The 19608-nt window shown below is 36.0% G+C and overlaps 1 protein-coding gene across 1 annotated transcript; it reads right to left on the reverse strand.

The window, feature by feature from the left end:
• Nucleotides 1–191: 191 nt before the first annotated feature.
• On the reverse strand, nt 192–19603 carry guca1c (guanylate cyclase activator 1C). The gene is made up of 4 exons (XM_002940113.3): nt 19392–19603; nt 5296–5445; nt 2056–2143; nt 192–652 (listed from the first exon to the last, which is right to left on the reverse strand). Exons 1-4 carry the CDS (start codon nt 19584–19586, stop codon nt 519–521), a joined length of 567 nt encoding a protein of 188 aa, XP_002940159.1. The 5' UTR covers nt 19587–19603; the 3' UTR covers nt 192–518.
• Between the last annotated feature and the right edge of the window lie 5 nt (nt 19604–19608).

Consider the following 19608-nt stretch of genomic DNA (forward strand, 5'->3'; position numbering starts at 1 on the left):
AGGGTGGATTCCTTGTGTTTCTTCTTTGCTTGTTATTTGGATTCTCAAGATACTTTTGTGTATTTTACAACAAATTCATTATGTTAACTATTGTAATTATCCTTGGTACTGGTAATATCTTAATAAAAGGAGAATTAAATATTACACCAATGTTTTTCTGCTTGTACATTTTTCTCCCAGATACATTCATCTTCAAATTCATGAAAAGAAACAGGTTACTATTGTTAGCAGCAATTAGTTTCATTCAAAGATTATGCAATGTCTTCTCTGGTCTTATTTAATCAAGACACAAGTCAATCCCTTCAAAGTAATTTAAATGAGATTTAAATACTTAAGGGATTAGGTTGCACAGTAATACCTTGGGTTGTTCTTAGGACAGTCTATTATGTAAGTTTGTATTTAACAGAACCTGAGTAAATGAAGGCCATTGGAATGCTTGCACACCTTCTGTTCTCTGTGTTCATCCAATGGGAGAACATGAGTAGTAAATGTTTCACAAAGATAACTATCATCTCTTGTCAAGGAATACTCCGCCTCCTTCCATTCTGAATTGTTTTTAACACATTGGACAGGTCGAAAGTTTTTGAAATTATTTCCAGAAGCTGTTCATCTTTTTCTATTCCATTAATAAATTCTTCCAGAGTCAACTCACCTAGAATAAAGGAACACGATTACCTATGTATAAATTATTCTTGAAATGGCTATATTCACCTTCACTGTACATTAGGAAAAGACAAACCTAATTCTCATGACTTCAAATATTACACCAATGGAGGAGAAACAGAATGTCAATTTCTAGTTTGTTTCACTAGACTCATTTATGCATATTTGCTTGTATTCTACACTAGCCTTCAAATTTCAATTTCAATTGTTTTCATATAGATAAACCAATACAAAGCTTAGCTATCTTAATGATGTCGAAGTTATGAAGAAGGCAGTGGGAGTTGTCCTAGGCATATCGTAACAGTATTTAATTTGTGGTTTAATTTGTGGTTTAATTTTTTGTTCTTTTCTTTTGCATTCTGCATTTTAACTCATCCATGCTTTTCAGTTCTTCAGATCTTTTAATAAATTACTAGACATTCATGGTTATCATGGAAATGAATTTATTCGTGGTTTAAAAAAAAACTAAAATTAGAATGCTGATAAATCTGCCCCTTAGCTCCACCTCAGCTAATAGAATCAGATGTAAGGCATAAAATGAAATCTGCTAAACTGTTCTTCTGACCCTGACAGCCTGTATTCTTATAATAAAAAGCATTGAGCTGTATTCATCTTCTAATTTCTCAGTACATAAAATTAAAATGATATAACTGTATCAAAACAAAGTCACACAAACATCAACACTTAAGATACCTAGCAAAAAATATTGCTCTGTACCTTTGCCTAATGCAGACAGTCCTCGATTCAAAGCGAAAACTTTGCACCCTAACCTGGGACATTGTAAACACTCTTATTTGACAAACAAGAACTTAAGACATTAATGAATATGTTTTAAAAATCAATCTCTTAGGAAACTTGTTTTGTCCCAAAAGGATGTAAAATATAGGGATACACACAGGAAAATATTGCCTCAAAATATAAATATTGTCTATAATCGCTTACCTATGCCATAACCTCAGTAATGGACTTATCTCAGAGACAATTCCTGGTATTTTTTTTTTCCCTGGAAAATACCCCGTAAGTCACGAGTCTTAGAAGCTCTTGTACAGACAGCTAAAGAAGCTTTGGGTGTGATTCTTTGCAAGTCTATAACAGGTTGAAAGAAGCCTGCAACAAATCCACTCATTACTTGCTAATTTTACTCACGTTAGAAATACACCTTCGGCTTATTTATACAGAAGTTATTTATACAGAAGCTATGTTTTAGCTGCTGAATTTTTTCATTCATATTTTCAAACTTTTTATACTATTAAAAATGGTGTATATATAAATGATTAAATTTGAATTTGGAAAACTCAAATATTTGAATTTTAATAAATGTGCCCTTCAACTTATTGACAAGACTTATACTTTCATGACAACACAGTACTGATTGTAAAAAAAGATATTTACCATCTCCATTAACATCAATCTTTTCAAACACCATGGAGGTAAACTCCTCAGGACTCATACCCCGGTGACCATTGATAGCCCGAACTGCCTAAAATAAAAAATAATGAAGAAGTCATTATATTCTGCCACATTTGATATAACTATGAGGATTTAGACAAGCCACTAAACTTAGGGGGTGGGCTGGCTACTGGTGAATGATATGTCACAGTTTGTGGAAACAATAATGAAAACATGTTTATGCTGAAAACATGAATAAAAAATTCATGCAACTGTGTATTAAAACATAAATTAAAATACTGGTAGCATTAACTGCTCATGAATCACTGATTGTTTGCTATGGGTAATTGAACTTGTGCAATTTAGCTTCTAAGTTAATAAATAATACCTTCTAATGTCTTCTTAGCAGTCCCATTGGCAGTGAGTCTGACTGGAGCAATTTCATACCTCTAGATATACATAGAAAACAAGCTAAACAATAATTGGGGGATGGCTATAGGACAGGGGTGGGCAAACTACGGCCTTTTTTTATCTGGCCCGCCAACTCAGGCCCCCTTAAAAGAACGACGGGTCCTGATTGGTTGTGCCCCGTGTGTGTGAACATGCATCAGGGAGCTGGGGGACAGAAGCAGCCAAGGACAGAAGAAGCAGGAGGTCGCTGGAGGAGGGAGCTGCTGATGGAGGATGTTGGGGGGAGCTGGTGGGAGGATGTTGAGGAGAAGCTGGAGGTTGCTGGGGGGGGGGAGCTGCAGGATGCTGGGGTGTGGAGCTGGAGGATGCTGATGGGGAGATGAGAGGCTCCATGATTTCTGATGGCAGCCCTGGGCGTAACACTGGCCCAGCCCAGTCTGTCTGTAAGTCAAAACGTTTGCTCACCCCTGCAATAGGAGGTTACAGCTTAAAATAAAGCAAACCTTACTTAAAGGTCCATTTATAAACATTCTCATTATTGTGGGTTTAGTAAAGCAAAAAATCAGGTCTGTTTGTAAACCTAACCTGGCCTAGGACCAGGAGTAAAGGCATTACTACCGTATGAATGCTGCTTTCATCCCACCATAGTAACATTCTAGGCTGCAATTACACCTCTCAGCTCCAGTCAGACCCCAACATCCAGCTTGCCATTTAATGCCTAATTAATATTTCATTTCTGAGGATTCCCTTTTGCCTCCAACTTGGGTGTTCTCTGTTTGTCACTGTTATATTCCTGTACGTAGTAAGATAGCAGAACTCACTTGCTGTTGTTTTATTCTGAATTATCTGTTTAATAATTCTAGCTAATCATGCTGTAATCATGCTAAAAAGTATTCTATAATGATACAGTTAAAGCGTTTTGCATTTCCACATTGAATATTTAAGTCTTATTTACTTGAAATATTCAAATCAGATATTTTTCCCCTAACTTTCTTAGGATAACCATCTGCTGTGATTGATGGTACATACTTTGAGTGCAAATTGTACAACAGTAGGTGTTACTGTGATAATTTCCCATCAACATGCAGCCTGTTAAGCTCCTTCTAAGGAGCAATATGGTCCCTGTTTATATTGCCTTATATTAAGCTCCATAACCAGCTTCCTATTTGTTTATGCTTTAGCAATGCAAACTCTGTTTTCATTAATTCAAATATCCAGGCACTTACAAGAATAGCCAGTATTTGCATAGGAAGTAATTATTCATAATTAGATTTTTTTTTTCAAATACACAGAGTTTTAGATCATAGGAACAGAAACGAAAAAATTAATTTATGTTTAGAGAGAGCCAGTTGAAGATGGATTCATTCTCGCAAATGTATCAATATAGTTTGGTAGTGCTTGACAAAGGGGTTTTTCTGCCCTGAAACATTGCACTTCTGCAATATAATTTGCAAGGGTTTGCTCTGCTTGTAACTGCTCTGAGTGCCATTGCTTCTTACTTCTTGTGTCAATATAGTGTGGGTCAATTGTGTGCCTTTGCATCTAGGCTTGGAGACCTGTATTTGCAACACATGCATAGTTCATAGTACTGAACAAATTTTGATAAGGTGTCATTGGATGTGCATATCTGTGCACTATATATATATATATATATATATATATATATATATATATATATATATATATATATATATACAGAAACAAATAGAGCACACCCTAAAAAAGTTCAAACGCCCAGGGTGCTGGCAAGAAAATTATTTATACAGACAGTGAGCCGCACACACAGGGACTTTTGCAAAAAATCACAAATTTATTAAAGAAAAAGAAAAAAGGTCCAACGTTTCGAGCACCAACTGTGCTCTTCCTCAGGGATATATATATATAGTCGAAACATAATTTTTTTTCAGTGAAACTTTTTTTCTTTTGCAGTAAGTACCCTTCCTCTCCATTTTCAGCCTAGGGCTATTGCCTTATGAAGGGTGTGCTCCTCTCTGTCAGTGAATATCTTCATATTTTATAACAGGGGGTAGACACAAGGAAGAGTGGAGCATACCCAATTCAGGCTCAAATGCCTTGGGTGCTGGCAAAAATGGGGAAATATAAGGACAGAGAGCCGCACACACAAGGACTTAGTAAAAAAGTTTTAATGAAAAAAATCCATGTGTATGTGTATATATATATATTACCATTTAAGTAAAACATTTTGCTCATCATTACTGTGAATCATAAATGGGGCCACAATGTAGATGAGAGATGGGAGAGTCAATAGATATAGCCCCCTATACACAGAACAATATCTAATATCTAATATTTATTATATTTTTGGAATTCAACCTTAATTCCCTTTTGTGATCTCTATTGTATACATAGTAGTGGACATTCAATTTTAATATAAAGCATATTGATGTTATTTATAACCACTGGGCTTTATTTAACTACTATTTATTAGAAACTTCTGTTTTTGTAGTTAATGCTTACAAAGCATACCACATTATATCACGGAAATGGAATTTTATGTAAAATGCAGACCGGCCCAAGTTGCATATTCAGGACTTTCATGAAGCATGCAGTAGAAATAAATCTATAGAGTCTTTGTATTATTTAGTTTGGCTTGAACTTTGCAAGGCTCTTTATTCCCAGCTGAACACAGCAGGCTGCTTGAATCACGTCAAACAATTTATGTGGCATCAGGGTCATATAAACCAATGGATGGAATATTTACAGAAGCAACAAGGATGACTAGCCAAAGAAGAATGATAGATCACTCTTTCAGTAAACAGCATTTAATTCCAAGAGAGCCTGTGTTACATATTATGAAACTTTCATCCTTACCGTTAGTATACTTAGCAATTCTTTTCGGTCAATCGATCCGTTTCCATCTGCATCATACAGTTTAAAATACCACTTTAACTTCTGATCAATTTTTCCTCTTAAAACTAAGTTTATTGCAGCAATAAATTCCAAAAAGTCAATAAATCCATCCTGTGAATGGAAAAACAAAGAGTAAGCAGATTGGAAAAATAAACAAGAGTGAATATGTTTTGACTGAATGCATTTTGTTGTTACCTTTCATTAGTCTAAATCAGCTGTTTGGTTTCTTGAATAGAATACACACACACCAGTAATAAGTAAAAATAAATCTAAAAAAGTTACATTTAACCTTTGTCTACACCAGGGGTGTCAAACTCAATCACATAAGGGGGCCGAAATCTAAAACACAGGCTAAGTCGCGGGCCACATTTTTTATTAATATACTTAGTAAGATACTAAGGGGTATATTTATCACAATGTATAAAAAGTGGAGTAAGACAGTACTGGTGATGTTGCTCATAGCAGCCAGTAGATGCTTTGCCACTGTTGAAATCTGATTACTGATTGGATGCCTTGGGCAACACTACTGGTAATGCTTCACTCCACTTTTTACACAGCATGATAAATATACCCCTTAGTCTTAGTTACTATGTAAGGAAAATGGAAATTGATCAGGCTGGATGGTCAGACACACTCACCAAGGGCCACATAAAACAGCCAGGTGGGCCAGATTTGGCCCCCGGGCCTTGTGTTTGACATATATGGTCTACACAGTAATGAGATCAGTTCAGGGTGTACTGCTGCACCACAATAACCCCCCCAGAACATCTGCCCATGCATTGTATGTATTCAGTGCTGGCACATGATGCATATATGAACAGACAGGGGACAAACACATACGTTTCTAGCTCTTGTAGCATATAGTTAGAGACTTGCCTTTTGTAGATTAACAGTGTACAAACATGGGCACCTCACAATAGTCACAATAATTATTTAATGAAATGTACGTTTCATTTGGGCACCTCATAATAGTCATGATCATTATTTAATGAAAAGTTCTGTTAACCCATGAGCTAATGATATCACTTGTAATGAATTAAAATATCCTTTTTTAGAATTGTGGACAGCATATCTAGTTGCCAGGCACTATGTTATAGCATTAGGGTAAGTTGGCTTGCTCTCCATGCAACCCAAAATGTGTAGGATTATTTAGTCTCCTAATGTTCCTAATATGTGGTGACCCTTCTTACAGGATACTGAATAATGCTAAGCATCCCACCAATCAAGAAACAGCTAGTAACTATGGCTGACCCCTTGTATAATCAAGACCTAAGTCCATAATGCACATTACTATCAGTTGCTGAGATGGACTCTTAAAAAACAAATGCAATTGTGTTTCTATGACTGGAAAGCAAACAGTACATCATAAGCAATAGCTGCTATAATACCCTATTAATGTCTCTGTGTTAAGGTGATCAAAGTTGAATTTGGGAAGCTCACCAGCATCGCTAACATCCCAATAGATTCCCTGACTCTAGTTGCTGGCAGTTTCTAGCAACTGCACACCATCTCAACATGAAACCCATGGATCTTAAACACAAGTGTACCACTGTGCAGTATTAAGGGTCTGGGTAGTAAAAATGTTTAAACTTGCACAAGTAGTGAGCAGTTGTAGGTGTGCAGGTGTGAAGAGAGACAATTTATTCAGTGATATACAATGTGATCTGGTGGGTGTCTAGGTGGATCAATGGCCCACCAACTATGTACTAGAGTTTCAAAATTGTTTGGCAGGTGCACGTAGTCTAATTGTACTTAATCATCACACTTCAGAAATCCAACAATGGTAGAACCTTGCTGCACTCCAGGTTACATATAAAACTGCTTTGCCACTGTTGAAATCTGTATATGTAACCTGGAGTTCTGTAGTGTTCTACCATAGTTAGAATAACAAATGATGTGAAATGTTTTGCCAACCTGACTGTCCCTTCTCAATCTGTCAGTTATAACTTCTCATGCTAACAGATATTTGTTGCACAAACATGGCAGCCCCCTCATATAGGAACATGAGGGATCAGATAGTTACATAGTAAATACATTTAAGGCAAAATTATAAAGGGCATGCAAAGACAGTGTTATGATAGATGTGAAAAAAATTGATTTTCTTTTGTCAGTATTTCTTTAAAGGGCTGCTCCACCATTTTTGCATCATGAAAAAAAAAATCTACGTGGCTTTCCTCATTTATTAAATACATTTATTAAATATTTTCAATGGTTTTTAAAAAATGTTGTAAATGTAATTTTGATTGATTTCAGTAATTTCTCATCCCTTTCTGTTCTCTGGGTCTGACTTTTAAAATGGTGTACCAAGTGTCAGTTCTCCACTATGGATTTTATCCAACTTGAACCAACTGGTTTGCAACATTTTTTTTCATTTTGAGAGCCATGATAGGTCAAAAAAATGCTAACAGACAGATACTGCTTTTAATAGCAATTACATTTTCAATTAATTTTCAAACATTAACTAACTTTAATGTATTTGAAAACACATCTTAGAATTACATTTTCTTTCACTGTACAAAAACAAATTTTGGGCGAAGCAGCCCGTTAAGCACCACGGTGTGAAAAATCTTAGACTCCCAGTTCCTGTTAATCTCCATAGCAACATTTTAGTAAAGGATCTGTAATTTCATCTACCCGTTGTAGTACTGTATACAAGGTTTGACTAATACCCCAGGAGACCAATTCTTGTGCCAAGTTTGTATGGCAGATTTTTTGTATCAGGCAGTAGGAGTCAAACTCACTACATACAGGGGCACATTCATGAAATCAAGAGTTCCAATCCTGAATGGGAAAAATTCGGATTGGATATGATAATTTCTGAAGATCACAAATGTCACGAAAATGCCTATGAAAAAATCGTATTATTCACGATAATATCGTATTGGCGATCTGAAATTTTCGTACCGAACTATTGTAAACAGTGGGAAAACCTTTCCGATATTGATCCTTCTGTGCATGATTTTGGAGGCCTCCCATAGGAATCAATGGCACTCTGCAGCTCCAACCTGGCCCAAGGAAAGTCACGATAATGAAGCTTGAATGAATCCGAAACTTTTGTACTCGGCGCGACAATACGATTTTGTTGCACAAATTTTGTCGCAAATTATAAAAAAGTCGCGCAAGGTACAAAAAAGTCACAGAATATACGCTCGGAGCGTTCGTGTATTAATAAATGTCCCCCATAGGGGCACATTTATCAAAGTATGATTAATTCTGAATACAAAAAAAAAATATTTTTACTAATTTGTAAAACTGTGCGTATTTTCTGCATTTTTTTCATTAATTTAAAAAGCTAAATGCTAAATTACTACAGTAATTTAGATATTTTTAAATATCAGCCTGAGAATATGCAAAGTAGGAGATATCATATTTTTATTTTCAATCTCTGTCTCTATCTCTATGGCTCCTGTACAATCTTTATGGCTTCACTGATTGCATTATCAATGATTCTTTGGGTTGCATCCACTAAGTGCACAGGCTTGGGATAAAAGAAAATAAATGGATAAGGACAGTCTTCCTCCTCCTGCTGAGTGGGAAAAATGTTGAGCAAAGCTGGTTCCATTGCTGTCAGCCTTTAGTGTAGTGCAATAATTTAATTTTATCTTAGCTGAAATTTACAAAAACAATTCCATTTGTAAAGTGATGATATTGCTCTCATCATTAAAAGAAACAGGGGCACTGCTGCATACATTGTTATACCTTTCTCACATGGGACTGCCTGCTCTGTCATCTGTTCATCTGCAGGTGAACTGTTTTTCTCATCATGTGTCTAAAATAATTTCCTTTGCAGATTTGGTTTTTCCATTTTTAGAAGAAATATCTATCTTAACAAAGAAACATGTTGTGCCGCTCTTTAAATCTTGTGAACTGAGATTTCTTTTGGCAACAAGTTATAGTAAAGTGAGCTTGATTTTAGCAAAGTGGTTTGGTCTTTATTCTAAAATTCAAAAAGTAAAGTTTGTGTAAATAATCCAGTAATAATAATTCAGCAAAAAAGAAGCTCTAGGTTTGCTACTAAACCAATTTTGTGTAAATTTTCCATCTTTCCATCTCCTTGTTCCCTGGTGATGAAGTCTTTAAAGTGATACTGACACTAAAAACTACTCTTCAAAATATCAATGTACATCAAAACGTACCTATAGTTCATACTGATCATTTTTGCTGATAGGGCTGCCTTTGTAAGTAACTTTTAACGAAATTTTGCAGGCATTTTGTGAAAAAATTGGACTGTTCTAGTAAAGAAATAATAAATAATAAAGTTTTTTGATTGTTTCTGTGCTGGGGACGTGCTGAGAAGCCTTGGTTAAAATAACTAGGGTAAGGGAGCATATTGTGGGTTTAGAGCAAGACAGAAGGATTCATACAGTACATCATCTAATGAAGCAAGAGACAAAATATTGTGGGTTAAATGTATATGGATCAATGTGCTCTTGGTTAGAATGCTCATTCTAAGGCTTCCCTGTTGCTGTTATTTGAAAAAATAAAATAGCAATGCCTTAAAGAGCAAAAGTGGGTGGGAAAGAGATAAGCAAAAAAAAGGAGAGTGTTTAAAACAGCAAATTAGGACTTGGAAAAACAGTAGCACCTTCATTTTGCATTTTTCAAGGGACCATAAAAATGGTGTAAAACCCATGAAAATGTAAAATCAGGTAAATGTATTATTCATTATATATTGGTGGGACCACAAAAACATGTGTAACATGAGGGAAAACTCAACCCTTCATCAGGCTTGCTTATTCCATGTTCTGAATGATTTTTTATACTTCATATTTATGCTTTTTCTACTATATATACAACATAACACTCTCAGGCATACGGTGAAACCTCAGTTTTGCATAAAAAAATCATTCAGAACATGGAGTAAGCAAGCCTGAGGGGGTGGCAGGCCCATTATTGTAGTCGATCAGTGAGGTAGGTAGTAAGCTTTATTTTCTGACAGGAATGTCTGCTAATATAAGAAATCTAAAGCAAAACGACAAGGCACATTGCAAATCTAATGCGCTTCTTGTAATGTGAGTGCGAGTCCTAGGTAGTAACAAAAAAAGCTGGGCAATTATTATGATAACGAATGTTATTGGACAGTAAATACATGCCCAGTGAGTAGGGTCGGACTGGAGGTTGCAGGGCACACCCGGGCTCCCACCCTAGGGGCCCTGCACAGGCCCGGATTTGTGGAAAGGCCACAAAGGCCCGGGCCTAGGGCGGCACAAATTGGGGGGCGGCATGCCGCCCTGCCGCACCAAAACATTAAAGTTTTTTTTGCATACAGAACAATGGAGACCTCTCCCCTTGGGGCTCCTGTGTTACAAATCCGGCCCTGGCCCTTCAGGTGCCCCCGCCGGCCATATCCCCTACCCCCCCGAAGGGGCCCCCCAACCCGCGCGTAAATTTAATTGTCAGGGGAGGAACGGTCGGGCAGGGGGAGCGCCAGCGAGGGTCGGGTCTGGGCTGCCGGGGCCCACTGGGATTTTTCCTGGTCCAACCATGCCAGTACCTGTAATGCACTCCTTTTTCAGCCGTTAGATCATTTTCCTACCAAATTGGATATGGCATGGACCCTGTTTAATCAGGTAATAAGTCTTCCAAGCAGTAGAAATGATTATATTTTGAATTGAATGCTGCTCTTCTTTACAGTATTGGAATTGTTAACAAAACTTTTTATTAAGCCCAGTTTCCCTTCAAAAGCTGCAGCAGTTACCTTAGAACTTTTTCTTCCAAAACTATTCTTGACTTTTACCTAGGACTAGTTCTAAGCAGTATTCAACTGTAAAGTACCTGATAGCTTATTTATAGGCTATTGTATAAGAGGCATCCAACGAGGACACTATCCTCTGCCAGCTGGTAATTTATATAACTGACAGAAAGTGAAGTGCTGTTCTACATACACTATCTTATCCATTAAACGCCAATATCAGTTTAACTAAGAATATGATATGTTCTACTAAGAATATGCTATGATATGTTCTAATGAGAATTGTAAAGAAGCGGAGCACAGGATAGCTTATTAATAAAAACATAAATTTATTTCTAGTGATTAAAAACAGATCGGAGCATCCTCACCTCATGGCTTAACGCATTTCGTGGCTACAACACCACTTCCTCAGAAGAATATGATATGTTTTACTTTAATAACAATAGGGCTTGCAGGAATAAGTCAACTCCATATTTAATGCAAAGAGTGTTTAGTGCATGCAGTTCTATGGTTTTTTATCAAATTTAGTTTGCTATGGCAATACAGTTTAATGAAAAAACTAATTCTGCATTTACCATTTTCCTCAGAACAGGCAGAAAATTCTAATGATAATGAACTCAGCAAACTCGCCTATGGTTTGCCCACCTAATGCTGCTGGCAAAATAACTAAATAAGTGCAGCAAAAGGATTGAGTGCAAGCTTTTCTAAGGCAATGCTCCCTTTGATTTCTGTTAAGTCGGGTTGCATTTACTACTTCTCCTTGAAATTAACTTTTAGGGGGTAGATTATCAAATTTCAATTTTTTTTGTCAAAAAGTAGAAAATTTGTGCTTCGAGAAAAACTCGAATTGCTTAATAATGTGAAAACAACTGGAATGCAGTGAAATCACATTCTACCCTTCATTTTCGATCCAAACTTGAAATTTGAAAAAACAGCTCCCATAGATGTCTTCATGAACTTCCTACCTTTTAGATGGTAACGTTTTTTTTTGAGTATTTTTGTGCTTAATAAATCTCGAAAATCGCGAGTTTTGGAATCTCTAATTTGAATTTGTGGTTTTTTTTGCTGCAAATAAATCAAATTTGTGGTTAAAAATATAATTTAAATGTTAAGAAATCTGCACCTTTGTGTGGTGTAGTCAACACTATTTGAAGACAATAAGGCACAGATTTACTGAAACTCTTTCTTTTTAAAAAAATAGAATTAAACTCACTAATGTTTTACATTTACATTTTACTTTAAAAAGTCTGAAATGAAAAAGTATGCACTGGAAAAAGACACAGAAAAGAAAGAATTGTCGCTCAAAAAGTTTTGTAGCAAAGAAGGATCCTCCATGGAAGGGAAGAGACATCTGCCATTGACTTTCTACATGATCTCAACAAGTTTTAACTGGCGAATTGTTGGATTCGAATTTTTAGCTGTTTTGTTGCATAGTAAATCTCAAAAAAGTCCCAACTTTTTTTGTGTGTTTAAAAAATTATAATAAAAAAATAAATAATCCGACCCTTCATTAATGGCCCCCTAAGTCTTTATTTTTATTTTTTATGTTTTTTTTATTAAAATGAATTAGGTATTACGAATTATGAATTTTAACTGCTATCTAGTTGCTAGGGTTTGATTACTATAGCAATCAGACAGCAGTTTAGAACTCAGAATGAATAGAAGGCGGCTCACAAAAAAAATAATTCAAAATAAAAATAACAATAAAACTGAATCCTGACAATCAATCCTTTTTGACTCCAACAACCAGACAGCATTTTGTAGTAGTAGGCTGCTAGTTGGCAGAATTGAAACACTAATAATTAGAAACATATATAAATATATACTGTATACATTTTTTTAAGTGAATTTCTCCTTTTAGTGGCTCATACTAAAGCATAGCATTTTATATATTTATTACAAAGAGAACAGAATTAGGACAGTTGGGTTACAGGAGTAAATGTTATTGACCTATGTTCAATATAAGCTGCAATCACCAAAGTGCACAATTTAGTTTGAACAGACAATAAACAGTTTTATAGCTACTGTCAATTTGATGAATATGTATATTTACAGGAAACTGGTCAAAGAACTTGCAGGATAATGGCATTAACTGTTTGCTTTTTGCCAAGACATGAAACAACCAAATGAGTGTGGAAGAATTGTATAAAGGGCTTTCAAATAAGTTTGATTCTCATTAAGGGGCAGATTTACCAAAACTCTAACATTTCTCTTTGTTTCCACGAATGTCTGGCATTTACTAAAAAATTTGAAATGAAAAAGGCTGCATAGGAAAAGTCTCAGAAAAGTTCGATAATTCAGAATTTTGTCAAAAAAAGTTTTGAAGCAAAAGAAGGATCCTCCATGGAATGGAAGAGACCTCTGCCATTGACTTCTACATGATCTTGGCAAGTTTTAGCTGGTGAATTGTCGGATTCAGATTTTTAGTTAGTATATGGCCTTTACAATGATGATTTTTTATTAGGAAGTGGAGTTTTTATTACTTTATGAGCACTCAGTTTCAGGGAATGGATTTAAAAAACAACTTGGAACTGGGAATGAGGTAAAGAAATAAAATTCCTTGTTTTTATAAGGGGCGTTTACTTAATACATCAGTGCTCCAATGCCATTTAGTGTTGGTTATTATCTAGACAGCAGTGGGGTAATAAGGTTTAATGACATGTTCTCTTCATCCTACTCTGGTCCTCAGGGACTCCATAAAATGTTGAATAGATTATACTTGTAGGCTTTATGAGAAATATGAATTTCCAGTGCAAAAAACATAAAAACCTATCAGTTAAATTACCACCCCCTCTGCATAGATCCATTCACCCATTCATTTCTTTAACATCACTCTTTTACTACAAACCCTATTTGCTAAAAGCACAAAACCTGAGAATTTGGGGTATATTTATCATGCTGTGTAAAAAATGGATGTTGCCCAAGGCAACCAATCAGCAATTAGATTTCAACAGTTACAAAATCAAAGCAAAGCATCTGATTGGCTGCTATAAGCAACATCACCGATGATGTTTTACTCCACTTTTTACACAGCATGATAAATATACCCCTTAAGTGTGTGGTTTGACATCAGCACCACATTTTTAATAACAAAATTGTGTAACGCATCACAAAACCTTATCTTGCCGCTTGCATTATAAGTTAAAAATTGTTATTCTTTAAATGATCTAGTTATTTCATCTTTTATGAGCTAACTCATAGAAGGCAAACTTTAAGTTTTCAAAATTTGTAACATTTTTTAGGTAGATCTTTTTTAGGAGAATGGAGATGCATACTTGTATAGATATAGGCAGAAACGACCTATTTTAAAAGGGATTTTTTAACAAATAAAGTTCAAACAGTGTTCATTTGTGAAAGTGAGTATTTTCAAATATACCATTTTGATGTGTCTCCTCATGTAGAAGAAGTCCAAAATTGCAGACAGACCAGAGAGAATAGTAAAAGACACATGATGATCATACATCCATTGCTTTCCATTCTAAATGAATTATCTGTGACAAACCACATTTCCAATTGGCCAGAGCACATGGAATAAACATTATCTCCAACACAAACAGGATGATATTTAAGGCTTCATTTCATTCATGATACAATGAGTTGTGTGATTCACATTTTGAGGTTATGCTTTTTTAAGTACCCTTTTCATCTCCTTAGCAGACACATAAACACACTAAAGGGTTTTGGCACACTGCTCAGATAAAACAGAAAGAATTATGTTTTTATATTAATACATTTTCTGATAACGTTTGCCTTAGAAAATCCTGATCAGAACATTCTACTCTGTTTTTATTTAACAAAAGAAGATACTGTTTGTTTGTAAGACCATTATCCGTAGTCATACACAGAGAGGATACTATCATTTAGCATCCAGTTATCTTAAAGAGATACTGACACCAGAAATTAAACCATTTTTTACATCTATTATAACATTGTCTTTGCATGCTATTTATAATATGCCATAAAAGTATTGTCCAATGCTTTTACATTACCTATCTGATCCCCAAACTTCTCTATGAGGGGGCTGCCATATTTGTGCAGCAGGAGTCCGTTAGCATTAGAAGCTATAACTGTCAGGCTGAGAAGGGACAGTCAGGTTGGCAAAACAGTCAGGTTTAGGAACTTCAAATAACAATTACTTACTTTTAAAGTTACATTAATATTTTGAAGAGTATGTTTTGATTCTCTAAAGCCTAGACAAATAAGGTGGGTGTGGAGTTTTTTGTTTACTTATTACTTTTGTTTATTTATTTTAATGCCCTGAAATATTGGTACAATGTACTCTGTGCTATAACCAACTTGTAATATGTCTGTAATAAAATTGATTATCAAAGAAAACAAGTCATGACCATTTACTATCTCAATAATGTGCCTCATGGAAACAGCTGCCTAAGGTTGTCAAAAAGGGGCATAATGTAATAAAAAATTTGCATCAGGACAAATAATGATCAAAGACCAATTTCCTTTCAAACAGGTGACCAATAAATGCTATCTGCTAACTGGTTGCTAAAAGTTGGTGGAAATGTTATCACTTTTCCCCAAAGAACTTTGTGACTGCTAAACAACGTCAGTAGTAGCTCTATACTTGGCTGGATGTTTATTTACACAGTTACAAACCTACTTTTGTACCAGGGCTAACAGGGCATTGGCTCTGGGCCTTAGGATCAAAGTGGACAGTCATAACTTTTGTTCAGTTGGATATCAATGATTTTTAGGCTGTAGACCTGTTAATTCCAGCTCCAAGCTTCCCAGTGAAAGGTTGGACATCCATCATTTTTGTAATTCCATGACCATGTCCCATCAAATGGGGGTTTGCACCTTCCTGGTTTTCCAGAGGCTTCTCTGAACCCACAACATATTTCTGATGGAACTGGCACATGACCTCATACTTCTCATTAGATTTTATTACAATTCTTATAGCCCTCCACAACTATCAAGATTGAAGGCATGACCCTGGGCCCATGTTAGTGGGTAACTCTGAGCAAAACCTCTCCGAATGATAAATGGTTTTAATAGTTTAGTGCAAATGCATTTTAAAAAGTAATTTTACAGCACTAAGCCTTTTCTTACAGCTTACTGTTTAAAGCACCATTTTATGTAGTGAAAAAGTTTACCTAAGTTACATTTTCTAATCTCATGAGCACATAAAGAATGGTCATGTGTAACTAAAACACCAGCTTTAAGCATTACTAAATGCTAAATTAGCATCAGGCATCTTAGGTCTATTGCACCTAACACCATTTTAGCTTGATTACACAAATACACTTAAAAGATATTAAGCTTCCAGGCATGGTCTAGCTTAATTAGGAGTCCATTATGGGCAGTAAAAATAAAAAGGAGTGAAAAAAAGATATTTTTAGTGCACACGCCTTTGACATACATCACACCTCCCTTTTGAAATTGTAGACCCTAGAATGGGTGAAGTTTACATAAAATATGTGGTGGTTTGGACTTATGGGGGGGGGGGGGTCACCACATACATTTTGTGGATTTTAGGATTTTAGGGAGAATATATATGCATATGAATGCATTTTAAGCATTTTAACAAAGATTGTACAAATAAGGCAGATTAGCTGTCTAAATGCTCACAAACCAAACTAATCTTTTATGGCCAGCATCCAGATTCTCTGTGCAAGTTAAGAACTTGCATTCATGCAGGTAAAGCAAACATTGTAAAGCATTTACCAAAGAAGGAGGCTAAGAATCCAGTATGGGGACTTCTACAGGTTCAAAATTGCAGCAGTAAAAAAAATAATTTACAGGGGGTATTAAACACATGCATGCCTCCCTCCACCCCTCATTAATAGGTGCTGCTAAGCACAGACATCACTGTATTCATGGGCTAGACATCAGTCTATGCTCTCTAAAATGGAACACAGAGACCTGTGGCAATTCTGCTCTTCCAGGGCAGGGAGCAAAAAAATAAAAATTTGAGGGATTGTTGTGCTTGTAAATGTCAGTCTCTGCACTGCTAAATGGAGCAAAGAGACCGACATTTATTCTATCAATACAGGGCTACCTGCGTTTAGCAGTGCATATTCATGAGAGGCAGATGAAGGCATGTATGTGCTTTAACACACCTTAGTGATCTTTCACTTCTCTCTGGGGTCTAAGTAAATTACCCTTATAGCATCCAGGCGACAGTAAACTTTGATCTGTCTAATTATGGCAAAACAATGCTTGTAAGATGACTGGATAATGATTGCAGAGTAAAAAAATGCTTGGTAAAGCTAATATCTAACATTACTGAATATGCTATGGTTCGGATTATACCCTTAAAATACAATGTTTTTACTGTGTAAAAGCACCTGCAGCATTTTTTACACTGCAAGTAGATTTTATTCAGTCATTTATTTTTCACACCCAGTGCTAAAGTCCCAGTGAATAAAAATGTAAATATGGCTTCTGGTTCTGGCAACATGCTAGGACGCCAAAAGAATAGAAACACTATTAGATCCTGTTTAGCCTTCTTATCAATTAGCAGGGGTAAAGGCTAAAATAACAATGGGGTGGTGGAAAGGAGGAAAACTGCAGTCACATGACACTTAAGTCACATGATACCTAACAAACTGGAGCTTCTTAATGATTTTGAGTTTCCATCTCCATTAATTCTATAACGCCAAGATGTCTGTCATACAGGTGAAGCTAGCATGGAACACTTATGGAACACAAATTGCTATAAGTTTATTTACTAAGAGCAAAGAGCAGAATTCCGATGAAAATTGCTATTTTTTTCCAGCAATGTTCCCACTAAGCCATACGCTCATTCATACATACAAATATTGAGAACAGGGCACACAACAAGAGTGAAAGATTTTGTGTGAGGTAAAGTTACGGAGAATGTCAGTTGCTCTTCTATATATTCCTGGAGAAAACTTAATAGTCTTTTATTATAGCATAGAAAATGCAAACCAGTCAACTGTTTCCCCTAACATAGAGCTCATAGAGCCAGCATTCATTCATTATATGCATGTGCTGCAACATAGCCACCTGTATGAGGAGCTCCCTCACTGTGAGGGTGGGCTAGAGCTCAGGTTGGGCTAATTTTTTTTTGCGCAAAAACGTCTGTTTTTCCTGTGGGGTGGAAGTTTTTAATGATATGGGCCCTTTAAATTGCCTTTATGGAAAAAGTAATTTCCATATTTCTGAGCTTTTTAGTTTCTGAATAGTGAATTCCATACCTACAAGTTCTGTGTTTGCAGCTTGTTTGTGTTCTAGTTACCTTTTTTAGCATGCACCTGGCAATAACTATGGAAATATGTATGCGAATTATACCTGACTATTTTCCCCACCACTTTATTTCTTTAAATGTTCTTTGAAGGTACTGTTGGGTCAAGCTGCAGTTTTAGCCTTGCCTAAGCAGCCAGACTAGATATTGGCCACAAGCTTCTTATCACCTCTAATAGGCCCCATATTGTTTTGTTTTAATCCCATTACAAGAACCCAGGGAAGGAGTGGCTTAAAAGAAAGGGGGGGCATCATTAAAGTAGTGACCAGTCAAACACAGCCTTAAATGGGACTCTAAATATGATGGACAACTTAGAAAAGGGCAGATACATGCAAATGCATAACAACTCATAATATAACATGCAGCTATATACTTCACCAACTATATTAGCTTCCCCTGTATTACAGACACCTTGGTGTTCTGGAAATAAAGGAGGAGGAAACTCAGAATCATTGAGGGTCTCCAATTACCATGAAGAGACTAAAATCACTCCCTACCCTGGGCTAAAGCTCATGTTCTTTAAACATGTATTGGCCCTGGGTGGTTTCTTGCACATCCCCATAATACAATTGTTCTCCATTATTTAAGGGATCTCTTGCATCACTTTGGGAGTGTGCATGAGCAGTAACTGTTTGTAGTAATGTTTGTGTTACTGTACTGCATGAATGCACTCAGTAAGGGATTCCTGGTAGAACAGAACAGTTTTAAGAGAAGAAAAGGAGATGGAAAAAAAACCAAAACTGGCGGGGGGAGGTTTTCCCAGTTAGTACCTTCAGTGATTATAAATGTCAGTCTCCTTCAAACAAAAATGATTCTATATTTTGTAGCGACAGCAGAAAAATACATGTACTATATTTTAGCTGTCAACCAAGCCTTGTATGTAAATTAGGGTAAAAATGACAGTTTACCCATTCATCTATTCTCTCCAAGAGTAACATTTATGAAAGGAAATATAGTAAAGAAAAAGTGAACAGAAGGAGATCCAACCTCTGAATGAGAATGTTTAGTGGATGAATGCATAATCATGCTGTTCACTTTTTCTTTTAAATAGACTATCTTTGGAGATAAGGAATTCCATACAGCAGCACAAAGCACTATGCAAGAGCAAATAACCATTATATTAAAATCCCACAAACTTACCTTGTTCATGTCAAATGTACTGAACACTTGGTCAATGTATCTATTTGCTTCAAAATTCATTCCTTGCAAGCCAAGTAATTCTTTAAACTCATGCAGGCTCAGCTGCCCAGAAGGACATTCTTTCATAAATTTCCCATACCATTTGTGGAGCTCCATAGCATTGCTATCATCTGCTGCTGAGTTGCTAGCTCCCATCGTGCTTATTGGAACAGTTTTT

Source organism: Xenopus tropicalis, chromosome 2 (assembly GCF_000004195.4).
Source record: "Xenopus tropicalis strain Nigerian chromosome 2, UCB_Xtro_10.0, whole genome shotgun sequence".
Taxonomy (NCBI): Eukaryota; Metazoa; Chordata; class Amphibia; order Anura; family Pipidae; genus Xenopus; species Xenopus tropicalis.